This window comes from Harpegnathos saltator, unplaced genomic scaffold (genome assembly GCF_003227715.2).
Source record: "Harpegnathos saltator strain DR-91 unplaced genomic scaffold, Hsal_v8.6 scaffold254, whole genome shotgun sequence".
Classification (NCBI taxonomy): Eukaryota; Metazoa; Arthropoda; class Insecta; order Hymenoptera; family Formicidae; genus Harpegnathos; species Harpegnathos saltator.
Window position 1 is genome coordinate 294,657 of NW_020230044.1, and position 25,714 is coordinate 320,370.

At 49.7% G+C, this 25,714-nt stretch overlaps 1 protein-coding gene across 4 annotated transcripts in view; it reads left to right on the forward strand.

Annotated features, from left to right (window-relative positions):
• LOC105187474 (uncharacterized) overlaps positions 1-25,714 on the forward strand; it is a 30,136-nt gene that overhangs the window by 2,093 nt on the left and 2,329 nt on the right. For 2 of the 4 annotated variants that reach the window (XM_025299188.1, XM_025299187.1), the window contains exons 2-12: positions 9,614-9,754; positions 13,610-13,786; positions 14,091-15,315; positions 15,541-16,597; positions 17,068-17,441; positions 17,575-17,725; positions 17,977-18,202; positions 18,333-18,498; positions 21,786-21,915; positions 24,755-25,051; positions 25,393-25,650. In XM_025299188.1, coding sequence (XP_025154973.1) covers positions 9,616-9,754; positions 13,610-13,786; positions 14,091-15,315; positions 15,541-16,597; positions 17,068-17,441; positions 17,575-17,725; positions 17,977-18,202; positions 18,333-18,498; positions 21,786-21,915; positions 24,755-25,051; positions 25,393-25,650 — 4,200 coding nt within the window. In that variant the 5' untranslated portion in view covers positions 9,614-9,615. Of the gene's footprint in view, positions 1-2,543; positions 3,127-5,089; positions 5,228-9,613; positions 9,755-13,609; positions 13,787-14,090; positions 15,316-15,540; positions 16,598-17,067; positions 17,442-17,574; positions 17,726-17,976; positions 18,203-18,332; positions 18,499-21,785; positions 21,916-24,754; positions 25,052-25,392; positions 25,651-25,714 lie in introns of those variants that run through there. The other 2 variants (XM_025299186.1, XM_025299189.1) reach the window with 2 other exon arrangements.

Genomic DNA, 25,714 nt, shown 5'->3' on the forward strand with positions numbered 1-25,714 from the left:
CCGCTTCACATGTGAGAGATATTCGGGTTTAAATTTAGGCTTGGATATATGCGTTCTTCAGTTGAATCACACACATGATGTGTGTGACGTTATATCCGCAATCGTTACTCAACCATTTTTGATTGAACAATCGCATTTAATTGTAAATTGTGAAATGCGAGTATAGATGCTGATTGATTGAGGACAAGTCTCGGGTAAAACTGCTAGTATACGAGTAGAGTCTACGAATCCGCCGACTTTGCGGAACGAAGAATCCCCGCGCCGCGGTCCTTTCATTCGCGTCTCGAGAGGAATCTTTTTACGATTGTTACGATTGGAAAATCGTGTGTTTCCGCATCCGTAGCGAGAAGCAGATAGTTTGCTAGCGTTCAGAGTCCTGCACCTATGTGCAGTCTCCACTGCCACAACCCTGATCGATTTGACGACCATCTATTGTTGCACCCTACGGACCGTCCCATGAAGCAGCTGCCTATGCGCGCTCACCGACTACCTACATCCGCGTGCTCGTCCCTAACATCGAACAATGTCTTGGACACAATGGATTACGAAGCGCTCTCGCTCGCTCGCTCGCTCGCTCGCTTGCGCGCGCGCGCGCGCGCGCGCGCGCGAGATCCCGTTTTCGCACATTTCCCTGCGCGTGAGCGTCGTCGGGAAGCTTCGTCGCGAACCTACGCTACGAGATACATCCGTAGTAGTCGCCAAGTGTATCGTATGTGAAACGTATCAAAAATAAATCCGCACCGTCGCGCACGTTTCCAACACTCTGTCTCTCTGATACGTCTGGCCCAGCATCGAGAACTTGTCAGCTCAATCGCGAGTAACTAGGCAAATGTCCCCCTTTCAACTAGACCAAGTTTGCACGCTTCGCCTTTCGAGTGAAACAAGCTGTACAAGCTGGCGCAAGCCGAGAGGAAAAGGGAACGAAAAGTAAGGGGCGCGGGGTACAGCTTGAGTCGAGCTGGAAGGAAGGAACAGGCCTCGCGTGCAAACCGCGCGCGGCGCTCGTTGCTCGCCTTGGTCGTCTTGGTCCCGCGCGGCTCGGAATTATTCGGCCGATTCCTCCGATGTCGCCGATGGAACGGGCTAAAAACGAGCCACCCGGCAATTTAACGTCATTTATTTCTATTGCCTTTATGCGGGCCCGTTACGTCACTTCGTCGGCGCCCTTCGTCGTCGTCGTCGTCGTTTCTCGACGCGGCTACGCGCGCGGCGAATCCCGCCGTTTTCGCGACGCATGCACATTTTCTCGCCAGCCGCCGTCTCTGGCGGCGGACTCGCGACGAACACTGGCGAATACTGCGAAGACGCGCGACTGCTGAATGCAATGTAGAAAGAGATCGATAATACGATCGGGACGACGGCGAACGTAGTCTCGTGCGAACGTAGAGCGGCTCGGAAAACCTGTTATACATCGTTAGGCATGCCTCACGGTTGCTCAAAAGGCTCCGTCGTAACGCCGTCGGATGGACCTTGAGCATATAAAGAACCTCCTCAACATATGATTTAATGCATCTCGCGCTCGTTTACGATTTGTGTTGCCGTACGTCGACTTTCGCTCCAAGCAGCGGCGAGCAGCTTGCTCGGTGACGGGGCTGTGTTTTCTTCTCTCCGCGACTCGCGATAACTGATTCGATTCGCGTACCATTGCAATTTTCGAGAAAGAGAGAGAGAGAGAGAGAGAGAGACGCGACGTGACCGTGATCAATTCGCAATTAACATCGTTAAACCAACGTGGATTGTAAAACACCGCGCCGCAGTGCGGCGCGGACCGGATCCTACGTTCGATCTGCCCACGTGAGCTCGTTAATAAGTGGAAAAATAAGTGGGCACTCGTTTGGGTGTCGTTGGGGAAAGTGAAAATAAGCCTACGCGCGATCTTGGCGCTCGCAAATACGGAGTGGAAAAATTTTGACGGGCAAAGAGAAATAAAATGGAGCGACCGACGGAGGAAAAGAGCAACGCAAAGTCGGCGGAAGAATTGCGACGTATAACAAAAGAGGCATTTATCGCAAAGCGAGAGAGAGAGAGAGAGAGAGAGAGTCGGTTACATTATTCATCGCGAGATCAGACGATCTCGGTCTCGCGTCCTCCGCGACAAACTACGTTTATAAACCGTATCTCGCCGTTAATGCACTCGACGCGAGACTAACCGAAGGGTTCGCGCTTACGAGAGAAGCGGTAAAAAGTGAAAACGAAGAAGCAAACGGAGCAGAAGGATGTGGTTGCCGGGCAGATGTCGCCGCGTCGTGCGACCAACATCTCGGGCTGATTCGTGAAACGTTCTCGCGCGCGCGACGAACGTCACGCGACAACCTTTCATACTGCACGTTTCGACTCTCGACTTATCTGGCTCTAATGTTTCCGAGCCGTCGTTCATCTCATCCCCTCGCTCTAGATCGCTTTCCGCGGAATCGTTTACGTACGTCGTCGCGGTCTCGTTAAACGCCGAGTCAAATCCTCCGGATCGGAGAGCCTCCTCGATTGCCTCTCGGATTTATTAGACAATCACGTGTGCCGTCAATCTAAATCGATATAATGCCGCGCGGTCGGCAGCCAACAAGCGGCCGTGCCACGTCTTCGTCGACGACGAGCTCCAGTTCGATCCTTAACGGGCGGATCGCCCGCTACGGCGAGAGCAATTGCAGTTCTTTCGAGACGTGTGCGCGATTAGCCGTGGCAACGCGACGCGACGCGACCCGACCCGACCCGACACGCCACGGATATTTTCGTCAGAGATTCTTGCTTCGAGTACAATATCTCGAAATTCGCGGTGAAAGGTCGCGCGTTATACCTGCGCGCGCGAGAGACTCTACACATCGTCGTCGTCGTCGTCGTCGTCGTCGTCGTCGGCGGCGGCGCAAATTATTCACGTCGCGACCAATTGTTCGTCGAATCAAAAGCTCTCTGTACCATGACAAAACCACGCGAGAATGTGGGCAACGCTTCGCACGAAGCTCGTATACCCCGCGCGAGTCGGTGCATACGTCGCTGCAACGGATGTTCTATATGCGGCAGAACGGAATGGAACGGAGCGGAGCGGATAGGACCGGATGCGGAGCGCTTACGGCCGGTACCTAACGCAAGCGTGCTCCTTCCTGCTCAAACTCGGTGTCGGTAAAAAAACAGGTATTCCCTCCCGAACTTTGTCTTTGTGTGTGTGTGTGTGTGTGTGTGTGTCTTATAATTGCACATGTTGACTACTGTGATTATGCTTGTGTGATTCTTGTAATTATGTGCTATAACCCATTGTCTGCTGCTAATTATACACACACACACACACACACACATATTTCTTCATATTCGATACTTTGTAGCGAATTGATGCACACAACTGTGATCACTCGTTCCGCAAAAGTCAATCAGCGATCAGCGGCATATGATCTACACTACTAATTTGTAATCTGAAAATGTTGCTCACTCACCATTTAGAAGTTTATGTTTAACGGACGTTCAACTTCGATCGAACGCTTTCGACGCGTTTACGCGAGATTTACGAGCTCGTTCGAGGGACGCATCGGGGGACGAGGCGCGAAAGAGAAATTGAGAAATATCGTTTATCGGTCGCAGTACGACAAGTATCTGCAATATACTTTGTAGAACACACTCGCGCGCGCGCGCGCGCGCGGTATAGCGTGCAGTGCCACGCTGATTATCGAATGTACACGCAAAAGCCGAAAATGGACCACGTCGCAAAATTGCGGCGCGCGGACACGCGCGTCTAGAGAATCTAGAGAGCCGAAGAACACGAAGGGGAATATTTACCGCGAAAATTTACACGGCCACGTTATTATTTTTACGCGCCACTGTTTCGCAAGCATTTTGCGAAATTTTGGCGTCGACCTTATTCGACGCTATTAGGCGCCGACAACTTCATCCGAAGCAGCCGAAGCAACGAATCGTCACACATATCACGTAATCACGATGCTCCGACGCTCTATGAACCACTATGCGTATCGCGAATTAAAGGCCTCAGCAATCGCGCGAATCAACACGTCCGCGCATGCAAAGTAATCTCTAGGTGCGCGTAATTGTCACGTTGAATGCGCTCCGCAATAATTCTACAGAGCTTACTTTCGTGATATTTTTGGCGAATAGGATACGATTCGACAAAGTACTCGTCTGTTTGCTTGCGAAATGAAATTGAAATTTGCCGCGTGAATGCGCGTATAAAAGATTTAGAAAATCAACGAACGCGACTGTAGCGAAATCCTGCATGAGGGCAAAATCACCGCGTGCGAAGCTTCGCATAATTTTGATGCGCCACTGTTTGTGGCGAATGTATTTTGCGAGGTCTTAACGTCGATTTCACTATCGACGTCATTATCGTCAGACGTCAGATATCGAATCTCGTGTTCGATGGTTCGGTATTCGGATAATTATCAGCAATAGGAATGAACCATTGAGCGAAATGGTTGTGAAAACTATCAACAAACTCAATCCATCGATCGTCCATCATTCGTTCGTTTGAAAGATTCAGCGATCCAGCAGCGTTCGTTGATGTGACACAAAACTTTCACAAGTCTTTCATTATTTTTCTCCGAATCGTCTTGCTTGTTCGCAACAACATTGTGCTTACAACACGGCGATTCGCTCAATGGCTCGAGTTTACGCACATCGAAACAACAAATACGCAAATATCTACCATGCAGCGTAAATCGCATTGACTTTAATAATTTTCGGATCTTCCACCACCGTGATTTTCTCTTTTCTTTCTGAGTGTGAGACTCACCGAATCAGCTTCAATTCAAAACCGGCCACGTTCCGCTACCATTCTGAAACAGAAAGATCATTTCTCTCGGGTTAGTTATAATAAACAAGCCAGCGTGGACGCGAGTGTCTGAGGATTGACGTGCAAAAGAAAAAGAGACGCGAGTTAATAATACTTGAGCGGTAAGCGTAAATCGAGCAATTACTGTCGCGACAACTTTGGCGCGATAGTCCCAAGCCCCTCGATAATTCTGCAATGCAATTCGTTCACATTTTATTCACGCCTTATTAAAGTTTTATATTTTTCCAAGTACCACCCACTTTGGTCCTTTACTTGGATCGTAACTTGGAGATTGCTTTATCTCGGCACCTTCGCGCACAGGGTCAAACGAAGAAGAGATCCGTAAACTTACCTTCGAGCCGATCCAGCTCGGCCCGAACCGGATCCTCCGGTGCGGCGGCATCAGCGTCTACTGGACCAACTGCACCCTCGTATCGTAACTGCACTCGTATCCCCGCTGTAAGTTTCTTTGTCAAATCTGAAAGCAGAAAGAACGTTTCCTGATTAGTTGGTACGACAGTAGACTCTCATCGCCGTCTCATCTCAAAATATGAAAGCGCAAAATGATTGATGGTTTCTCTCTCTCTCTCTCTCTCTCTCTCTCTCTCTCTCTCTCTCTCTCTCTCTTTCAAATCGATAAAAATAAAATGCGGCAATTACGTTTGGAGGATGTATAGCCGCTACTCGAAACGATGGTACGACGGCCCCTGCAGACACACGCGGGATAATATAGCGGGATAATAGCGAATAACGCAACGGTTCCCGATTAAATCGGGAAAATCGGGGGGATCTCTCGGGCGACGCCTCCCGATGCGATCGCGTCCGCGTCAAGGAGTGTTGCGCGACCGCTCGTCTACCTACGTGTTTATTTGTTACTAAACGCGCTCACGTGCCCTTGAGCAGGCGAGACGCGCGCTTGGGACTACTCTGCCTCTGGAATTGTTTATTTCCCCGAACATTTCTCATTCTCGCTATATCTAATATTCATCTGATATCGTGCATTCTCAATCTCGTACTCTTCCACGGTTATTATATCCCTCGGCTTGTGAAAATACGCCACCCCCGCGCCACGACAGCTCGCGGTCTCCCGAGCGGATGGTTGTAAGCAACATCTCACATCGAGACAGCAAATTAGCATCGAAACATAGCATGCGAAGGCATTAGACCTTAGTGCCACCTTTTTCAATATTGTCGAGAAAACTCAGACAGAAGTCCTGCGTTTGAGAGAGAGAGAGAGAGAGAGAGAGAACCTAACGTTCATCTCTCTTTCTGTCTCGCCGGCGCGGCGCGGCGCGGCGACGCGCGTACGCGTTGCCAGGCGTCGTTGTAAATCGCTCCGCGTGTGGCGACTGACGTCATTGGTAAACGTTTATACTGGCGCGTTAATTGCCGCTAATAAAGAACGAGCCGTTGACCCATTAAGGAAAGCCCCGTCGTGAAGAAGTGTGCCGCGGTTGACGCGGTGTCGGCCCGACGGGCGCGATCGACTTACATCATCCCCTTGTCGCGCTCTGAGAAGTCGCGAGGCGAGATAGTCGTGCCACCTCGGCAAAGCTAATCTCGAGCTGCATCTCCCTCTGTCCAGTCATACATTAGATAGGCGTCAAGCTGTAATTTAACGGCGCGAGACCACGCGCCATTTTCATTTAAAACACTGCGCTATCACCGAGCGTGGTTATCGTCTCGCACGCGAACAAACATTTGCGCTCCGCGTCCGCTTGCGTTGTCGTCGTCGTCGTCGTCGCTGTCTTGCGTCCTTGCGTCTACCTCTCCTCTCCTCTCCTCTCGTCTCCTCTCCTCGTGATCGCGCGCGTATTTTTTCGCGCTTGCGCTGGCATGGAAGAGAAAATATTTTCGATCGAGTAGAGAGTAGTAAAAAAAACCCGATCGAGAAATTCCATCGAGAAACAGACGAACCGAACGACAATCCAAGGCCGCCGATCGTCGCTACCAACTGTATTTGCACGATGATACGTTGTCAAAAGCTGCGACGACCTTACGTAGGCATGAACTCCCACGTGAGCTTACTCTCGTCTACACCGTAGATTACGCCGTAGAATTTATTCGATACTCTCTCTCTCTCTCTCTCTCTCTCTCTCTCTCTCTCTCTCTCTCTCTCTCTCTCTCTCTCTCTCTCTCTCTCTCTCTCTCTCTCTCGGCGCGTTTCAATCATCAAATATACGCAGATCGTGTGAAAAGATCGTCCCTCCCTCCTAGCGATTCTTTTAAATCTTCTACAAATAGCGGAATATGGGATTCAGTGGAACGTTCAAATTCCTCTTAGAACAATATATACTCTTGTCTCTTTTAATTAATTTTTTAAATAATTCAACGGCACTGTTGGCCTGACACCTGTACACGAACAGGTGTCTATCAGGTTGGCGATCTCGAGCGGAGTCACGCGAGAGCGAGTTCGCGAGGACGACACACCTGGTGCTTTCGCGCGATACCCCTCGGTCTCCTTTGGTCCATCTTTCAATCGAGCGCTAATGCATTTGTCCAATCTCTAAATTAACACGTGAAATGCGCGTGTCGGATTCGCTCAAGAGGAGCTTTGCTCGGATGAATCACGATACATTCGTATTCCTTTACATTCGAGCTGTGAGCATTCGTTATGTAATCATTAGCGCGCTCAAGACGGTCGTAACGAATAGTCGAGATACGATTATGCGTATGAATGTAAGAGAGGAACACGCCGAGTATCTCATCGATTTAACGCGTCGCGTTACGTATCGTGATAAGTGAATAATGTGTGTGTGTGTGTGCGTGCATGCGCACGTTGTTCATTATCAGCTATCTTATCAAACACTCTGTGGTCTGGTATGCCAGGCACGAAGAGTATCGATCCGACCGCGATTCCCAGGAACGTTCTCGTTCGCGCGTCTCGGACTCGGACGCACGATGAGATCGAACTGCGCAATAAGCCGATGAGATCCACCAGATTTTGCAACGTTGACCTGACCAGGCTCCGTTTACGTACACTCTCGCGAGCGCGAGAGACGCACGACGGACGATATATATCGCGATGCAAATACATTATGTGTGCTCTCGGCGTGTACGCAGCAACACCGACGGCTTACGATAAGGTTTCTGCTGCTGCCTCTTCTTTCTCTTCTTCTTCTTCTTCTCCTTTTCCTTCTTCTTCGTCTTCTTCTTCTTCTTCATCTTCGTCGTCGTCGTCGTCGTCGTCGTCGTCGTCGTCGTCGTCGTCGTCGTCGTCGTCGTCTCCAGAGGTCTCAGCTTCGACCGAGCGATTCAACCCCGGCATCTTAATCGTCGGCTTTAAATTACCGGCCGATGAAATCCGAGGAGGTGTAATTTAAGCAGATTGTGCGTGTGCACCGCGCGACCGTGTAGCGCCACGACCTGGGCCGTTTAATCGTTTGACCGCAGGGGAAAAGCATTAAAATTTCACGGATCAAGGTAACCCCTTGTCCCTTTACGGGGGTCGCGCTCCCTGCGCACTCCGGACGACAATCAAGTGAGAAGGAATAACATATCGTCCGAGCCGGAATCCCTTTCGGCTCCTTTCTCCGTCATTTGTTTGACTAACTGCCAATTTCACAATTTATTTAAAACAGGGCGAATTAAATTAGGACTAAACAGGCGATTCTCGAGCGATGCGAGCGGGCGAGTTTGGCACTCTTCACACGAAGCGTGTAATTTTGCCGTGTTAAATTGTTCCACTGTCGCTCGTATCTCGGTGTTTCCGCTTACATTTTTCTCTATTCGCGCGTATTCGCGCTGCGCGTGTGCCGGTTGGTGTAGAAATTGCAAGTGGAATACATTACTTCCTCGTGGCCAAACGCGTTAGCAAAGTTCAACGGGACGGCCTAGCGTAATGCGCTTAATTAAAGTTGTTTCAACTCGTTAAGATCATTCGCATGAGATGAACAACCCTATAAACCGTACGCGAGTACAACGCCAACCGTGGCGACAGCGAGCGAGCGAGCGAGAGAGACTTTCCAGCTTCACCTACTGTACGTGTGTATGTGCGTGAAACCGATGTATTACAAATTGCAAGAATAAAAGTTGAAGGATCAGACCGACGTCGATCGACCGAAGAACGACCGATGTGAGAAGACAAGAAGAAGAAGAAAAAAAAAGAAAAGTAATAAATGCACAGGATTACCGTAAGTCTCCGCAAGGTGGTATATCGCGAGAAGGTCAAGAACCCCCCAGCGTAGAGCAAGATTACGAACGACGGGGAGAAACAAGAAAAAAGATAGAAAAATCCCTTGCTCGGGACTTGGGAAGACCGGTTTTTCGTTCCCGCTTTCTTTTTCAGCAACCCTCTCTTCTCCCATTCTTATCCGCCAACGTGAAGCTACGCTACGGTGGAAGGACTCATTTGGATCGATTTCTCGACTAAAACACGATATAGCCGTAATCTTCGACGAGGTCGTTACGAGGTTTGTCCGTAACTCTCGTAAGCTACTCTCGTAGTAACAAGTAGTAAGGCCTCTCTTCTCCGTTGTATTATGTTTTGCTCTCTTCTTCTCGTTTAATGCGCTCGATATCAAGCGATGTCCCCCCACCACATGTTCTAATCGAGTATTCTTCTTCTTCTTCTTCTTCTTCTTCTTCTTCTTCTTCTTTTCTTCCGAAGGAACGAAGGAGGAGAAGGATATTGAAATTTTCCCGGCATTTGTCGGTCGTACGAAAATTTAGATCACGCTATAAAACGAGAGAGAGAGAGAGAGAGAGAGGGAGAGAGACCCGGTGGGAATGGCGCGTCGGTGCCGATCGGAAATCAGGATCGTTACCTTGCGTTTACCGCCGATTTCTCCGCTCCGGCCGCTAATTCGCGAGCGCGTATTTATTACGAATGCTTTTGTTTCGCAGGCATGGCGAGTGCAGCAGCGGCCGGTCTCGAGGTGCACGAGGCGGGCCGGGCTTTGCGCGTGCAAACGGAAGCGCCGCATCTCGTCTCCATGGGAAGCGGCAGACTGTCGACGGCCGTGACTCTGCATCCTCTACCCGAAGGTTAGACTTTGCAAAGTGACCTACAACAACACCTTTCAGCCCTCCCTCGGAGGACTTGGAAATGTTCAGTGCGCTTTACTGATTGTCCGACTCGTGCAAAGCATACTACCACAAAGCATATTTCTCGTCATGGAATTCCGTCGAGAAATTTTCCAACGAAAAATCCGAAATTACTTACTATACAATATTTATTGATATTTATAATTATAAAATTAATGTTTCTCCGATCGTTTTCTACGACTCGAATCGACTGAAAGTGTATCGAGCCGCGGTAGCGGAACGCACAAGCTCGTCGTCCACGTAATTCCATCCAGTGACTCATTCAGTGTTTTAATCCAAGGCTCGAATAGCATCGCGTCAATTGATAAAGCACCACAGCGTCATTGAGAGATTTGGAAAATAACGCGGTGCGGGAGTTTATTGCTGCTCGTATCGGTCGAAAGATAGCTTGGCGTATGAAAGAACCGGGATATGAAACACACTGTTACTCTCTATCTTTTGGTGAGACAAGTTATCAACCCTTAGACACACCTTAGTGTTGAGGCAGAGTTGAGTTGGTTATCGTTGGTTCGGATATCAATTCGGATACTGGAGTCGTCTCAAGTCTATATTTTACAGCCGATAGGCTGTCTGTCAGTCCAGAGATGGATAGATTTCAAAGTTTCTTAAACGTGTTTCACACTACCAAACCTGTTCGTTACAAAATGACCAGTGACAATGACAGACCGACTGGCAAAAACTCCGACGCTGGATGACGGACGCGTCGGATTAACGGAGTATCCAACGGGAGGATACAATTGCTGCGACGATGCAACAAGGGATAACGTAACGGGCAGATCTTCCAGCACTTTCCACGCACATGGGACACTATTGTATGGTAGCCGCTTGCTTTCTACGTCAAATCCTTTTATCCTTATTAATAATATCGCTGGTATTAATTATCTCCTCCTCTCTAAATTTTCCAGACTCTTTATCGACAACTTCAGCAAGTATTGCACGAAACATGTATCATATTCCCAGCTGATCGCTCGCCGCCTGATTGAGTGCCTTCAATATTTTTCTACGCGTTCGAAACGATTGCCGCTTAAACTTTATGCCGCTGTGTCTCCGCCGCCTCCGGTCAATCTCCGGTTCGTGCCGGACTCGGAACTCGACGGAATCGAGTTTTCCGAAACAAAGAAGAGACAGAACATCACGTCCGCCGGTCAGGTGGAAATACTATATACGCGATGGAAAATACGCGGGGACCGTAATCGCTCCGCGAGTGAGCGAGCGCAACTCTTTGGTCTCTCGGTTTAGCCTTTATGTACGCGCCATATATTCGAAGGGACTTGCACGCGCGCGCGTGTACACGCTATATAAACGTACCGGGTATATAAATGGCGTAAAGGCTGTTCTCCCGAGCGAGCAGGGCCGTTTTAAGAAGCTCGCAGACCCTATACATTTCCGTTCCAACAGGGAACGAGCAACGAGCGAACAATATCCTCGCGGTTCATAAAACGGCGAACGGATTAAGCGAACGCGAATTTAACACCAAGACGTGGGAGGAGGTAGGGGGGGGCGGCGGCTGAACGAGCGGTCGTGAAGTTGCGGAAATCGCGGAAGAGGTTGCGCGCGGTACAGTTGGTAAATCGATTCGGCGTAACACGCGCGCACGAGGATACGCGCGAGGATTCCTCTGTTCTTTCATCTGTTTGGACAATCGGGCGGGTAGCGAGTAGCGCGATTTTCTAGAGGAAAGTAGATCCTATCGTCTCTGTCTAAATCTCTCAATTAAAAGTGTTAAAGATTATCATCTGATGGTAGTTGTCCTGAAGAGTGCGTCAAGTTACGGTATGCCAATTTGGCTTATGAGAGAACAGAATAATAAAAGCGTAGTACGTAGAAAAAGAAGAAAATCGATAAATCCTGGGATGGGATATTAATGATCGAGTGACGCGGTTTAATCACTCGCTCAATGAGAAGCGATTTGTCGAGACGCTTCCCTTTCGGGACGGGCCCCTTCCCTCCCTCCCTCCCTCTCTCTCTCTCTCTCTCTCTCTCTCTCTCTCTCTCAAAGAGAGAACCGCCGCATTTTGCGCACCTGTCCGTTTGTTCGTCTACCTGCGCTCGCTCGCGCGCGCGCGCGCAGCACACACGCCGGAATGAATATCGTGTCTCCTTGAAAAGCTTACGATCGCGTTTGTTTCACGGAAATCACGGGTAACTTTCTCCCGCGGGACAATGCGGGACAATGCGCTTACGCGATGGAAAAACTCGATCCTCGAGACCTCGCGCGTTCCTTGCTATCGATTGTCGCGTGACTCAACTCGTGTTGCGGTGAGTAATACGAGTATGCGTGCGCGCGGGTGCTCCGCGATAGTGTCATTAGCGTGATTTCGACTCGTCTCCCATGATTACAGCACAACAAGTAGCAGCAATTTTTCTTACGAATGATCCGACGATCGAAGATTGCGGTATGCTCTTCCAGTAGCAGCGAACGTCCCCCTCTGACTCACCTCGAAAGCACGCGCGCGCGACCACGGGAAAAATTTGGTAGAGCGCAAAGTCACTTAAAAGTTATGCGTCTAGTATCGTAGGGATACTTACGTATTTCCAACGCGCGTCGTGGCCGACGCATTTCCAAAAAAAAATACCGAAAATGCAAGAGAGAGTGCACGACCGCGCTAAAACTAAATATAACTGCAGTCCTTCGTAGAATGCAGCACGATTTACCCGCCGCGCCGCTCTCAGAACGGAGAGAGAGCAGCGCGCCTAGACTCCGGATTATTTTACGGAAAGCAGTGCGGGCCGTACGAGTGTCTTGGAGGTCTTGGAGGAGTACACTCTCGGAGGAGTGGATACACAGGATACACAGGAGCGAGGAGCGTACACAGATTTCCGTGGAAAAACGCGTTCGCTTCTCGCACGGATATCGCGGAGATTTGCTGGCGAGCTGCTGAAAATTAAACATTCGTCGACGAAAATTGCACACAGGTCTCTGTGACTCTCTGTGACCTGAGAAGTGCACTTCTCATCTCAGCACGATACACAGCTGTGGAATTCGTTCGTGAACGATCGGCCCATGATTCGTGTTAGGAAAAAGAGAGAGAGAGAAGAAAATAGAAAATTGCGTCAAAGAGCCACGGAAAAATCGGCTGACACATGATACCTAGTTGTTGAAGGTACGGATTTAGAGTGATATCTCTGGAAACAAGCGCTTCAGCCCCGTATTCTTCCGTATTCCGTATTCCAAAGCGCCTCCAAAGTGCCGTGTATCAGACGAGGAAGAGAACATATCCGGAGAACATCATCCTCGTTGCGGGTCGTTGACGTTTTCTCGGAAGGCCTAAATTAATATTGTAAACCCGCCGGGGAGGGCGGGTCATCGGAGCTCCTTTTGGAAATCGGAGCTTTCGAGCGGTTCCGCGCGCGGACGAGAGAGCGCCGCGAGGCGAAATTCGATTATGCCGATATTTATATTCCGATAGATTCACGTGGGGGTCGCTGGGAAAATAAACATAACTCAGACGAGGGTTACGAGGAGTCGGGAAGTGCGTTACTAAGGCCGCGGGAATTTCGATCGGAATGCATACGCACTCGCTCTCACTCGGCCGCCTGCTTTCCATTCAACCGCGCGAGGCACGCGCGATCGCGCGCTTCTTCTCGATATCTCGCGTGCCTCGCGCGTTCGAACAACAACCAAACTATTTCGGAGTAACGTAACGGCCAGACAGAGCTCCGATCGCCGACAGGTGTGAAGCGATCTCGCCGATGCAGCGGCGATCGGGGCTATTTATTCATTCGACCTCTCCCCCCTCCACGTGAATGTAAATTGATTTTTCACAGCTTTCCTTGTTTTTCTCTGACGTGTAGGCAAGATCACGCTCGGATCGAGCCGGGATGCGGATATTTCGATGGCCGGCACCGGCGTCGAGCCGATACATTGCGCGATCGAGAACAATAACAGTGTGGTCACTCTTCATCCCATAAATGGAAACAACACGTTTGTCGACGGTGTGCCGATAAATTCGCCAGTGAGACTCGCACAAGGTAAGGGACCTTGGCCTAAATACGAATGATCGTCGCCGGTCATGCACGGACGTCCTAAAAAGGCGGACGTCCTAAAAAGAACGACGCCGCCGACCAGAAAAACTGCCTGTTTCGCGATCGCGCGTTCAAATCGCGCGAACGTGCAGCAGCAGCAGCAGCAGATTCGTTCACCTAAATCACGAACAAAATGTCTCTCTCTCTCTCTCTCTCTCTCTCTCTCTCACTCTCTCACTCTCTCTCTCACTCTCTCTCTCTCTCTCTCTCTCTCTCTCTCTCTTCTACTGTAATGTCACGCTGTTTCCAGGTTGCATGCTCTCGATAGGTCGTTCGAATTATATGCGTTTCAATCACCCGGCCGAGGCGAAACACCTGCGATCCATCCTGCCTCACTCAAGGATCTCGATGGCGCCTATAAGTTTCTCCTCGCTGACCGACGGCTCGCAGCCGCCGGAGAAACATCATTTGGAACGAAAACCGCCGGTCGCGCCACGAAAGTCCCCCAGGAACTCGTGCTCCGACGACGAGATGGGCTTCCTCGGCAAACTGACGAAATTCGAGATGCTGTCGAAGCAGAGTCGGGCCAGAGACTGCGTCTCGCCAAAGGTCTTCCCGGCCGGCGCACTCACGACGAACGTGCCGGCCGATCAGATCCTCGGTCACTCGAGATCGTCCAGCCTGGTGTCCCTGCCGGCGAGATCGCCGGTGAACGGCTGCGACAACGACAGCAGCTCTCCGTCGCGAAACTCGACGGCGGCGGGTCGTCGAGGCGGAGGCGGCGGCGGCGGCAGCGGCGGCGGCGGCGACGTCGTCCCGGATCCGCCGCGCAGCACGTCGACCACCCGATCGGGGGCGAGCAACGTCTCGCCACAATGTCACAATCACAATCAGATCAGAATGTACTCGGCGGAGACCTATCTGAAGACGTGCAAGCAGCCTTATTACCGCCGCGAGTGCAGCAGCGGCGGTAACGTCAGCAGCAGGAACGCAGCGCGAAGCGACCTCATGTCCCGCAGTATGACCTGTCAGAGCTCGAACGAGCTCGAGCACTACGACCGCGACTACGACATGAGCCAAAGCCTGATCGTTACGAAGACGACCACCTGCACCGAGTTCCTGCAACTGGGATCGAAGTACGGATCGAATCCGAGCGTCCGCGACGCCAACAGCGACGTCGGAGACGAGACCGCGGCTCGCGGTTTCGGCTCGAATCCGAACATCAAGCGGACGATTCAGCCACCGAGCCCGGCGTTCAATCGAAATCCGCGGTACAGCGAGCAGAAGAGGGTTCACGCGACGGTCAAAAGTCCCGGTGCGAGCGGCTGTTCCGTCGAGGAATCGCGGGAGAGACAGGCCGACGCGCAGGAGAACAAACGCAGAGAGGCGGAGGCCAGGAGGAAACGAGCACAGGAAGAGAGGCTGAGGGAGCAAGAGGTCGAGAGGCAGGAGAAAATGCGACTGGAGGAGATCCTGGCAATGTGCGCCGAGTACGAGAGACAGAGCACCGTCGAAAAGCCGAGACAGCCGAATCGGTAATCTCTTTTTCAACTTTCGTTTCCCTGCTTCATTCATTCATTCATTCGTTCCGCACTTCTTTCCGCGCAAGATTCATCCGATCCCCCCACACGAAACGTTTCGATCGCCACGACGAGTCGACGATCCGACAGATTGAATTTGAGAATACTTTACGATCACATATAAAATTACAATCACAATCATTGATTAATATAGAGTAAAATCCAATCGCGTTTTTGCAGGATAATAACAAACGGATCTCTGCCACGCGACAAGAGACTCGGCTACCACTCGCCCTTTAACAGCCCGAAGAGCCCATCGAAGAATCAACCGCACTTCTCCTTCGACGTTTGCAAACAAACCGGCGGCTGCGGCACGGCGTCGTCGTACGAGAACGTGTTTGTGCAAAATTCCCAGCTCGTCTTCCAGAACGGTGATTCGCCCGTCAATCGTAAGGACCATCGATTCGTCGAAGCCGACGTTGCCGCGGGACCGTTGCACCTGTTGGCGACCACGTCCAACGACGGCGATCATCAGCCGGCAAAGTTCCGGCCAAACGTTCGCGACGCGAGCAGCAGCAGCAGCAGCAGCAGCAGCAGCAGCGGCAGCAGCAGCAGCAGCAGCAACAGCAGCAACAGCAGCAGCAGCAACAGCAACTACAGTTTCTCCGACTCGATCACTAATCAAGCTCACGGCAGCGGCGGCGGCGGCGGCGGATTGAATTGCGGCAACAACGATCATCAGCAAACGACGCAAAAGTACGACGGGACGAAGACGAAGACGAAGACAAAGACGTATGACGATGCCGGCGAGCCGACGTACGGAACGATCCGGTCGAACGGCACGAGAATCGAGCCGCCGCAGCGAGCGATGCAAAATGCGAACGCGAATCTCTACGAGAACGTCGCGTTCCCGACGACACGAAACAACAACGATCAGTTCCAGAATCGTTCCACCATGCCAAAGAAGCACGGTCAGTTGTCGAACTCGTGCGAAATGATCGAGAATAAGCTGACCGTATCGAACGACGATCTGCTCGAGGCGATAGAGCAGCTGTCCATGCTCTCTGCGAAATCCAAAGAGATCTGCGTGACCCCCAAGCGAAACAACACCGAGAGGGATAACGCCAAGTCGAACGAGGCAAAGGCCGATAAGGAGAGGAAGCAGCTGGAGGAGGAAGATAGGAAGAAATACATCGAGTTTTTGCGCAGCGAGAAGCTACACATCCTCGGCAACATGGACGCGCTGAAGAGGAGCGTCGCTGAGATCGAGGCACAGGAGGAGGAAATTACCAGAGAGGTAACCTCGCAAACGTTTACTCTTTTCCTCGAACTAACGAGCTTGCGAACGAAAACAAATATACAGCGATATCGGCGTATCGCGTTGTTGTATATATATATATATAACACGTCACATATACCTGTCACATATATATGTCGCATATTAAACCAATTGTTTATTTTTGCTCTCCATTGCCCCCCCCCTTTCCGGGCACGGAATGCAAAGACGTCCGATTGTAAGTATTTATCGTTTTATTAGACAGTAAAGTTCTCGTGAATGCTCGAATATCCAAAGCGGTGTGGGGGGACGCGAACGACAGTCGCGTTTCTCTTGTCTATATTTAGACTACTGTTTGTCAGCTGATATTTCGTCTTCGCTCGAGATATCTCAGTAAAAATCAACAAATTGCGCGGAGACAACCTCGCGGAGCAACCCCGGGGACCCTGGAAATTCGAACATGAACGACACTCACTTTTGCTGTTCGACAGTTCGAGATGGAGAAGGCGCTGCTGTCCGCGGAGTATGAATCGGAATCGTTAAAGCTCGCGCAGGACGAGGGAGAAAAGATCAAGGTGCAACTGCGAATTAATGAGCTAGAGAGAGAAATGGCGGAGGATAACGCGACTCATTCGCATTTGCAAGCCGAGGCGAAGCAGCGCGTTCAGAGAACACAGCAAGCCTGCGTCCGACTGGACGAACAATTAGCCGGTTGTATGGATGAAATTACACGGCAGGATATCGCCGACGAGCTCGCGGCGCAGCAGGATGCTCTCGAGAGCGAGAGGAAAGCTTTCGAGGACATGGAGTTTCATCACCTCGAGGAAGAGGCGAGCAAATTGGCCACCAGAGAAGAACTGCAGAGGTACACGCGTAATTGCTTTTTTCACTTCTATACGTACACGTGTTTGTACGTATGCACGTGCGCGTACTGCGAATGCGCAGTATACCCCTCTCCTCCGTCGACTGTACGTACATCTCGCTGCTGTTTTTCGCAGATACTTGAGCGAGCTCACGAGCAAGATCGAAACGAGAAAATCGCAGTTGAACCACTTGGAGTCGCAGCGGTCCGAGGCGAAGAACGCGGCAACCAAAGACGCCAGGAGTCTCGAGAGACAGAAACTGGGACATCTGAAGAGACTGGAGGAGGTCGGTAAAACGACATCGAGCTGTAAGAGCTGTTTTAATTCACTGTGAAGTGTCTAATGTCAATTTCACGATAAGATAAGTAACGCGCAGCTCTCCTCCGCACACATGACGAGCCCCTGCGACATTTTCCTGCGACATAAAAAATTCTAGCGTCAACACTCATCTCCTTGCCCATTAAATTCTAGTGAATTCACGCCGTGACGCGTTGCGTCCTTTCTTCTCATTATTATGCAATCGACTTTACGATACAGGCCCGGAATCGAGTGCGGGAGATAAATGAGGAGCTCGACTATCTGGCTCAAAACTCCGCTGAGCATTCTGAGGAGAAACGATCCCCGAGCAGGGAAGACTTTGACAGAATCTCCAGGGTGACCAACGACTCGCCGATCGTGAACAATCAGGGCAGTTTGGGCAGGAAGACGATCGAGTCGCTGAAGGAAATCGAGAGGAACCGGCAGCTTCACTTAGCTAAGCAAGGTGCGTCTCGTTTCCTGGATGAACGAGTCTCACGATACGATACGATACGATACGATACGCGCGTGTACGCTCGAGAAGACTCAAACGACAAACAAGTGGAAACAAAAACGTCTGGCCTTTTTTCTTCTAGGGAGCCAAGTAATCTCGGAGGAAAGGCGCAGAGTGGAGGAGTTGAAGAGGCGCGTGCAGGACGAAGTTCGTTCGCAGTGGGAGGAGAGAAAGATGAACTGCGCGTCTTTCAACAGCGTCGAATCTGGCGAGGAGTCGTCCAGTTACTCGACCGGACCGACGGAAAGGTGAGTCTGCTTTGGGGTCTGTTTGATCTCGTCTTATCATCGCGCGTGAATGTTGAGTGAGAGACTCAAATCTGGAGAATAACGTCAGCGCGCGCACACGCGCGGCTTGAAGAGAATGTCGGTCTGCAATCTAGTCGCGGTAACAATGTCTGGAGAGACGTTGTGCGCGACGCGGACGTGCGTGTGTGTGTGTGTGTGTCTTGTATATTTTGCGCACGCAGACGTTCTCTCAGCAGAGAACGAGAGCGAAGCGTCATTACCTACGTCGCGCAAAAAACACGGACGTTCGCGCCACCAAGTATGTGGAATAAGCGTTGCGTGCGTTATCGCGCGATATCCCGCGATTAATCGCGACGGCCTTTCCATCGTTGATTGAAGCTTATTACGAAACCTTCCTCATCGGCGCGCCTCGAACGACGTATGCACTGGCGTATATGACGCTCCGAGCGCACCCTACATATCCGACGTAGAAAAGCAGCAAGAGAGCTTGATAATCAAGCTCTCAATTGGCGCAATTTTCAATGGAGCGAGCAACTACTTCCCAGAATACTCGGCGAGGCATTAAACATGCCTCCCCAACTCAAGCATGAGTTGAGCTTTGACAAATTTGTCTTGTCGTAGCGTACCGAAGAGACAAGAACGGATTTAGACGCGAAGCGGGACGATTTAACTCGCAAATTTTCGGACGTTGATATAGATGTATCGATTGTCCGCGTGTGTTACCGTTAACACTCTGCTAATAACGATCACAGCGATTGCGCGCATCTAAGGGTCGCGTATCACGTCGATTGGATTGACACGCTCCGCTCCGGTCTTTGCTCACTCTTTACCGTAAGGTAGGCGGGGCGTTATCGCGTGATACGATATCTGCCCGTAGCTCTGTGCTACCCGATTCCCGCGGCTTTACTCGCCGCGTTAACGCGTCCTGCGTCGTATTCACGTGGGCTCGTTGACTCGCGCGGAAAATCGAGGGGAAATGCGGAAACATTCGGTGTAGATAAGAGCGTAAAGCGCGATAAGTGCGAGAAGAACGGAGCACGGAGAGGAGCACAGTGACGTTGTGTCGATGACGAACAAAAGGGGGATTAAAATGTGTATTCGGTGATGAACGCGAATTGCCGAGAATGGAGCCCAGAGAAGTGGGCGAGATGGTGCTGAATGAAGCCAGAGTCAGGGGGTGCAATCTAATCACCCTGCTCACCAGTAACCGCTGTTACCTCTGCGCTAAAGACTGGATCTGCGACAATTGTTGTCGTCCTCTGGAGAGTCACACGCGCCAGCTTTGTCGACGTTACTTGTGAGTGTGTATTGTCTTCGTTTCGATTTTTTCGAAAAATCGCCGGGAACGTTGTTGTTGTCTCGAGGGAGGTTTACGAAGAGAACGAAAAACGACTGATACACGAGAGAGAGAGAGAGAGAGAGAGAGAGAGAGAGAGGGAGAGAGAGAGAGAGAGTACGCATGAGAAAAACTTTAAGTCGATCTTGACGCTTTCCTTATTCTTCGCAGACAATGAAATAAAATATCGATAAGACAACAATTATTTTAAAAAGAGCGATTAAGAGATGAAACATAATGGAACGTCGCTTTAATAATCGGGACAATAACGCACGTGTGCGTGTGTTGCTCGTTGGAATCGTGACAAGATAAATGCAACAATACGATTTTGCAAAAAGTGCATTGCAAAAAGTGCATTGCAAAAAGTAGAGCGACGTTCAACTTCGATCTCTCTTCGTAATACACACGTCATAATACGTTTGCACGCTCGCGGCGTAAGTTTACGATGCACGGATACAGCTGCGCACTCGACGAGCACGCTTTACACATGGTGGGCAAAAATCACTCGTATCTGGAAACTGAAGCGGTTCCAGACGCGGTGTTGACGCAAAATCATACAACATTGTAACACCGCTCATCTGGAATCTTTCAATTTCTAGATGCGAGTGATTTTTGCACCATGTGTAAATATATATATATATATCATCGTATGTATATGTCGGTATATATATATACATATATATATATATCTCATCGGTGCTTAATTAATCAGTAGCTTCTTTCAATTTTTAGCGTTCGATAATTCAGCAAACTGACCATATGCCAAGCGTTACTATTAAGACAAAAAAAAATAAAAATGAAATTTCCCCAATTGTATCTATTATCGGTACTCGGTATAATTAATTGACACTCCTTTTAACTCTTGGTATTTGATAATTTAGCGAACCAACCATGTTCCTTAAATTTTCACTAAAACGACTATGATCATCAAAAGGAGAAATCTTAAATATATATATATATATATATATAGAATCGTGCCTCGATAACGACCAACTGCATAATTTCAAAGTAAAATATACGACGACAATCAAACTAAAAGGACAAACTTGAAAACACATCCTCCGGGGGTGACGAGTAAGGCGAACGACGAATGTGAGCGCGCAAGGTAAGGCTTCGTTGGCTATAGAGCCGCCACTGACTGAGAAGGTGTGCAAAGATAAATATTCCGGCGGCGTGCTATCACAGCTCGATTATATCGGAAACGAGGGAGCGTTTCTAACAGCAAGGTCGAGGTTGGCATGGCAACGAGAGATCGGAATGTTCGGGTATCGTTCGCGGCGCATTTAACATTGTAGAAGAATTAAATGCTATGCCGGTGGTATCGCCGAACCGGTCTACCTACCGAGTCACTTTGTACTTGTTAGGTTTTAATAATACCTGCCTTTCGCTACAGTCGACCATAGGCCCCGTCTCGTCGTCCTCTCCTCAGTCGCGCGCGATGGTCAGAAGCTAGGACCGTGTGCACACCGCCGCGAGTCACATCCACCGAGGATGCCGAAGACGCCGAGTGGAATTCGCCAGATTCCGCGTTCGCGCTTTGCTTAATAACGATTCTTTCAACAGCTCACAATCGCGCACACCCGCGCCTCGCCGCTACACACACGATTGCGGGTGATGCATCGCGCAGGTTAATTTTTCGGTAATGGTACGAGCGGCGTTGCAGCAATTACGTAAGTCGTAAGGACGACTGCTGGCGAGACGCATCGGCTTCGGCTGACTTGGACTTCTTCTTTCATAACTCGCACAAATCGGTCGGACAATTTAATTGCGAGTTTCGTTGATCAATTCTGCCAGGAGAAGTGTTATTGCTCACTCACTCGATCGATCGATCGATCGATCGATCGATCGATCGATCGATCGATCGGGTCTACGTACGATGTAATGACAGTTTGTTAATATATAACATACTTATATTATACATATATATAATTCGCACTCAAACAATTTTCAGCGCTAGCGGAAGCAGCGACGGTGCGGAAGGCGGAAATAGCGAAAAATTGTCTCCCAGCAAGCTTTCGGAACTTACTTCGCCCAGTCCCGGACCGTCGAATAACTCTTACAGTTTGCTTCAAAATGATAACGTAAGTGTAACATTATACGCATCAACGTCTCATACATACATATTTAAATTAATGTTCTCTCCGATACTCTGTAAAATACTATGGAATACTATTTGTAGGGAGGAGATCACACAGCGCGCGATCTGTTTTCGGAAGTCTCACAAATTCACAAATTTTACGTGTGCCGAATTTTGATTTCCAGAGGACATATTTATCGCGTTTATGCAAATATTACCGCGAATGGTAGTCGCGTGTGTGCATACGCAGCGATAGGCTTTACACGATTTGCGAGCGCGGCAAACGCGATTCTATGATTATTATTATTATTATTATTATTATTATTATTATTACTTTCCAGTCTATTTCTGCCCGTGTAGATTTTATCGCACACCTGTTCAAAGAAACGTTTTTTTTTCTCTCCGTCGACCACCGTGTTGTCTCTGAAATGTTTCAGCTCTCGCGCAAACGGTGTGTTTCCCTTCCCTACCGAACGCACTTTTATATATCGCGCGAATATTACGCGATACAACGTTATCGATTACAAGCGGACGGGGTTTCTTCCTCGGGTGCCGAATTCGCCGAAAATGTGACATTCATAAGCGGTTTGCGCGGAATTTACCGGATATTGGGATATTGTATGGTATGTTTTTCAAAGATTATAAGACAACAAGACGCGAAATAGTAAACGAGCAGTCCATCCTCTCTCCCGTGTCTCTGCTTTTCTTCTCTTATCTGTCCTCCGATTATCTCTGGCGTTCTTTACTGGCATCTCAAGATCGACGATGTCGCGTGCTTTTTGTCTTTCGAAAAAATATCATCGCATCTATTTATTCCGATGTAATCCCGGAAGAACTACTCATCTCCGCCAATTGGTCAGAGGCGAGGAATAGCTGCGCCACATCCTCGGGCACTTGTGAGTAAGCATTTACTGAGTAGAATTCGCGGGAATTCTAAATCGAACGAAACGATATCCAAAGTATCTGAAGCAGTTGGTCAGGGTTTAACAAATTTAGCGAAACGTCACATAAATATTCTATTTAGGAGAAAATTTATCGCTCGTTGTCTCTGCTCTCTGGGGCAAACACGACATACACGTGAGAAAATTTCTCTCTCTCTCTCTCTCTCGCATCGTATTTGTTTCTTCGTCAATGAAACAACTATTTTGGCGCTTGAAAGAGGTCGTGTCTCAAAGTATACGTCTGGTTAGAGTGCACCATACCGATGAGACAACGCATTTGTTCACGGCCGGAAGTTCGCGCCTCGCCTTGGCCTGCGAGAAGAAGTCGCGGACGTTTTCAGCAGCGCTTTCAACACGCGTTTTCGCAAGTTGTGTCAGTTTGCATTCTGGAGCAAGGGTTTTCGTCATTGTGCACACGTGTTTCCCCCGGTGCAGCGTACATCTGCGCGCCCGTTGGGACGGTTATTCGGAGAGTGGCCTGTACTTGCCGATAAATGAGCTTTTGTAAAATCTTCATTAAGCCTACGATGATAATTTATAACCACCGCCCTCTCTCTGAGAGGGCACCCGACGTCTCTGATTTATCGTGGGGTCTCTTTTGCAACTGACCTATTTCTCGTCAGATATTTATACATGCGCGAAATAGTCTTACCGCATTATTTTTCAAGAGTTTGCTCGAATGAGAGACCGTTCGCGAGTGCGTTTCCCAGAGCGCCGGAGACGACCCTGGGGACGATCGTGCGCGAGACACGCGCACGGATTATGCGCTTGATAACGCGCGAGCGCGAGCGCGAGCGCGAGCGCGAGCCTTCATGTCCCCGAGAGAAATATTCTCTCAACATTCCTCGCCGCTTTACTCGGCCGGTTAGTTGAGTCGAGCCGAGAAGTGAAATGTCCGCGGTAAATTAGTATTTGCGATGAGTCACACACGACGTTGTTTGCCGAGCTGTCGCGGAATATTTCTCATCTCGTTCTCGGTCCACTCGGCGCCACTCCTGCTCCTGCACGCGGCTGCGATAACAGCCGCGTTTCAGAAAACCGCGCGCCAAAGCCAGAGCTGCTCGCACCTTTTTACCTGCCTGTTGCGCGTTAATGCGCGTCCCATATCGCGCGCGCGCGCGCGCAAATCTAACACATTTATGAGTTACACATTTACGCTCGTGCATACGACCTAAATCTGACGTATACGTCACACATCCACATGTACGATGGTGAATTTTAGAGCGATCCGCTGTGATGTCACTCGATACATTTCGCGCGACGAAATGTTCGATGAATGAGGAATAGTCATAACTCGTTGCGCGGCGGCGGGGGCGGGGGCGGGGACGGGGGCGAAATCGCCGCGCGTAAAACATCCGTCGGACAAGTGGGAGAGTGCCGAGTTGCGTTTTACAGCGAGAATTATATTCGCCGAGGACCGTGCCGCCCGACATCAGTTCTCGTCCGTCACCTGTTCGGATCTGTACGGATCTCTGCGAACGACCAGTGCTGCTGGTTAAAACTAACTTTTCGATCGCATTGCAATGTCGCTTATGTGGATGAGCTACGTGAGGGGCAGAACGAAGAAACGATATGTCAGGAGGAGACGCGTAGGTGTGCGTACCGTTGCTGCGAGATTATCGAATGGCGAACTTGGCACGATATCGATCTGTAAAATTGGATAAAAATTCGATTCCCAATGTTGTTGTTACGCGAAAGGATTTGCAAGATTATTTCATCCTCTTCGGTCAAACTGCACGGTTCTTCGCGACAATGCAAACTCGTTTTCTTTTTTCTTTTTTTCTCGATGAAATCGATCAGGGTTAAAGAATACGTTGATTTTTCGACATTGATCGTTTGGGCGTAGATCTTTGGTATCGTTAAAATAAATTAATGCTTAAACTTGAACTTTGCTATTTTCAGATGAGAGACGACAGAAGGACATCGATGGAAGGTGAGAGGCTTAGCAACAATAGCAGCGGCGGCGGCGGCGGCGGCGGCGGCGGCGGCGGCGACGGCGGCGGTAGTGGAGGAATCGGTGGTGGAGGAGTCGGTGGTGGCGGAGGCGGCGGCAGTGGCAGTGGCGGCGGCGGCGGCGGTGGCGGTGGAGGCGGCATCATCGATGGAAACGGAAGTCGTCCGCTTTCTCAAACATCTAGCGAGATGGATACGCTTGGGCCGCTGCAGCCCATCAAACATCGCGAAAAGGCAAAACTACAGGTAACTACGCGAAAAATTAAGTATAAAATAAAATAAAGTATAAAGTAAAAGTCGCGAAAGATAAGAAAACGACGTAACGTACGCGACTAAACAACGAGGAATAATCGAATGGGCAAAAAGACGATATCTGTAATCTGTGATAAAGTTCTCCTCCTGTTGTATTAGAATCCAAATGGAAAAAAAAAAAAAAAATTGGACGAATTTCCAGAAATCTGAAATTTTAATTTAATCGAAATTTCAGATTTAACAAAGGCTGTATAAAGAAATAATATGAAAGGTAATCAGACTTGTGTCGCGTTAACGTGCACGAATAAGCGTTCAATGAGCAACGAATCTTACAGAGGCCACTCACGAGATACCTGCCTATCAAGTCAGAGTCCTTGGACCTGAGGCATCACATAGAAACCGCCGGACACCAGTTACCCTTAATCTACGATGTCACGATCGACACTACGAGCTGCAGTGGCTACTTGTCGAAGATGAGCAAAAGGTTTCACCATTGGAACAAACGGTGGTTCGTGTTTGATCGCAAGCGCAAAATGCTGTCTTATTACAGCGACAACACGTCGAGAAAAACTCGCGGCGTAATCTACTTTCAGGTAAGTTTCGAAAGCTCGGCAATGACTTAAAAGTTTCAACGCTGATATCTACTAATCGACACTT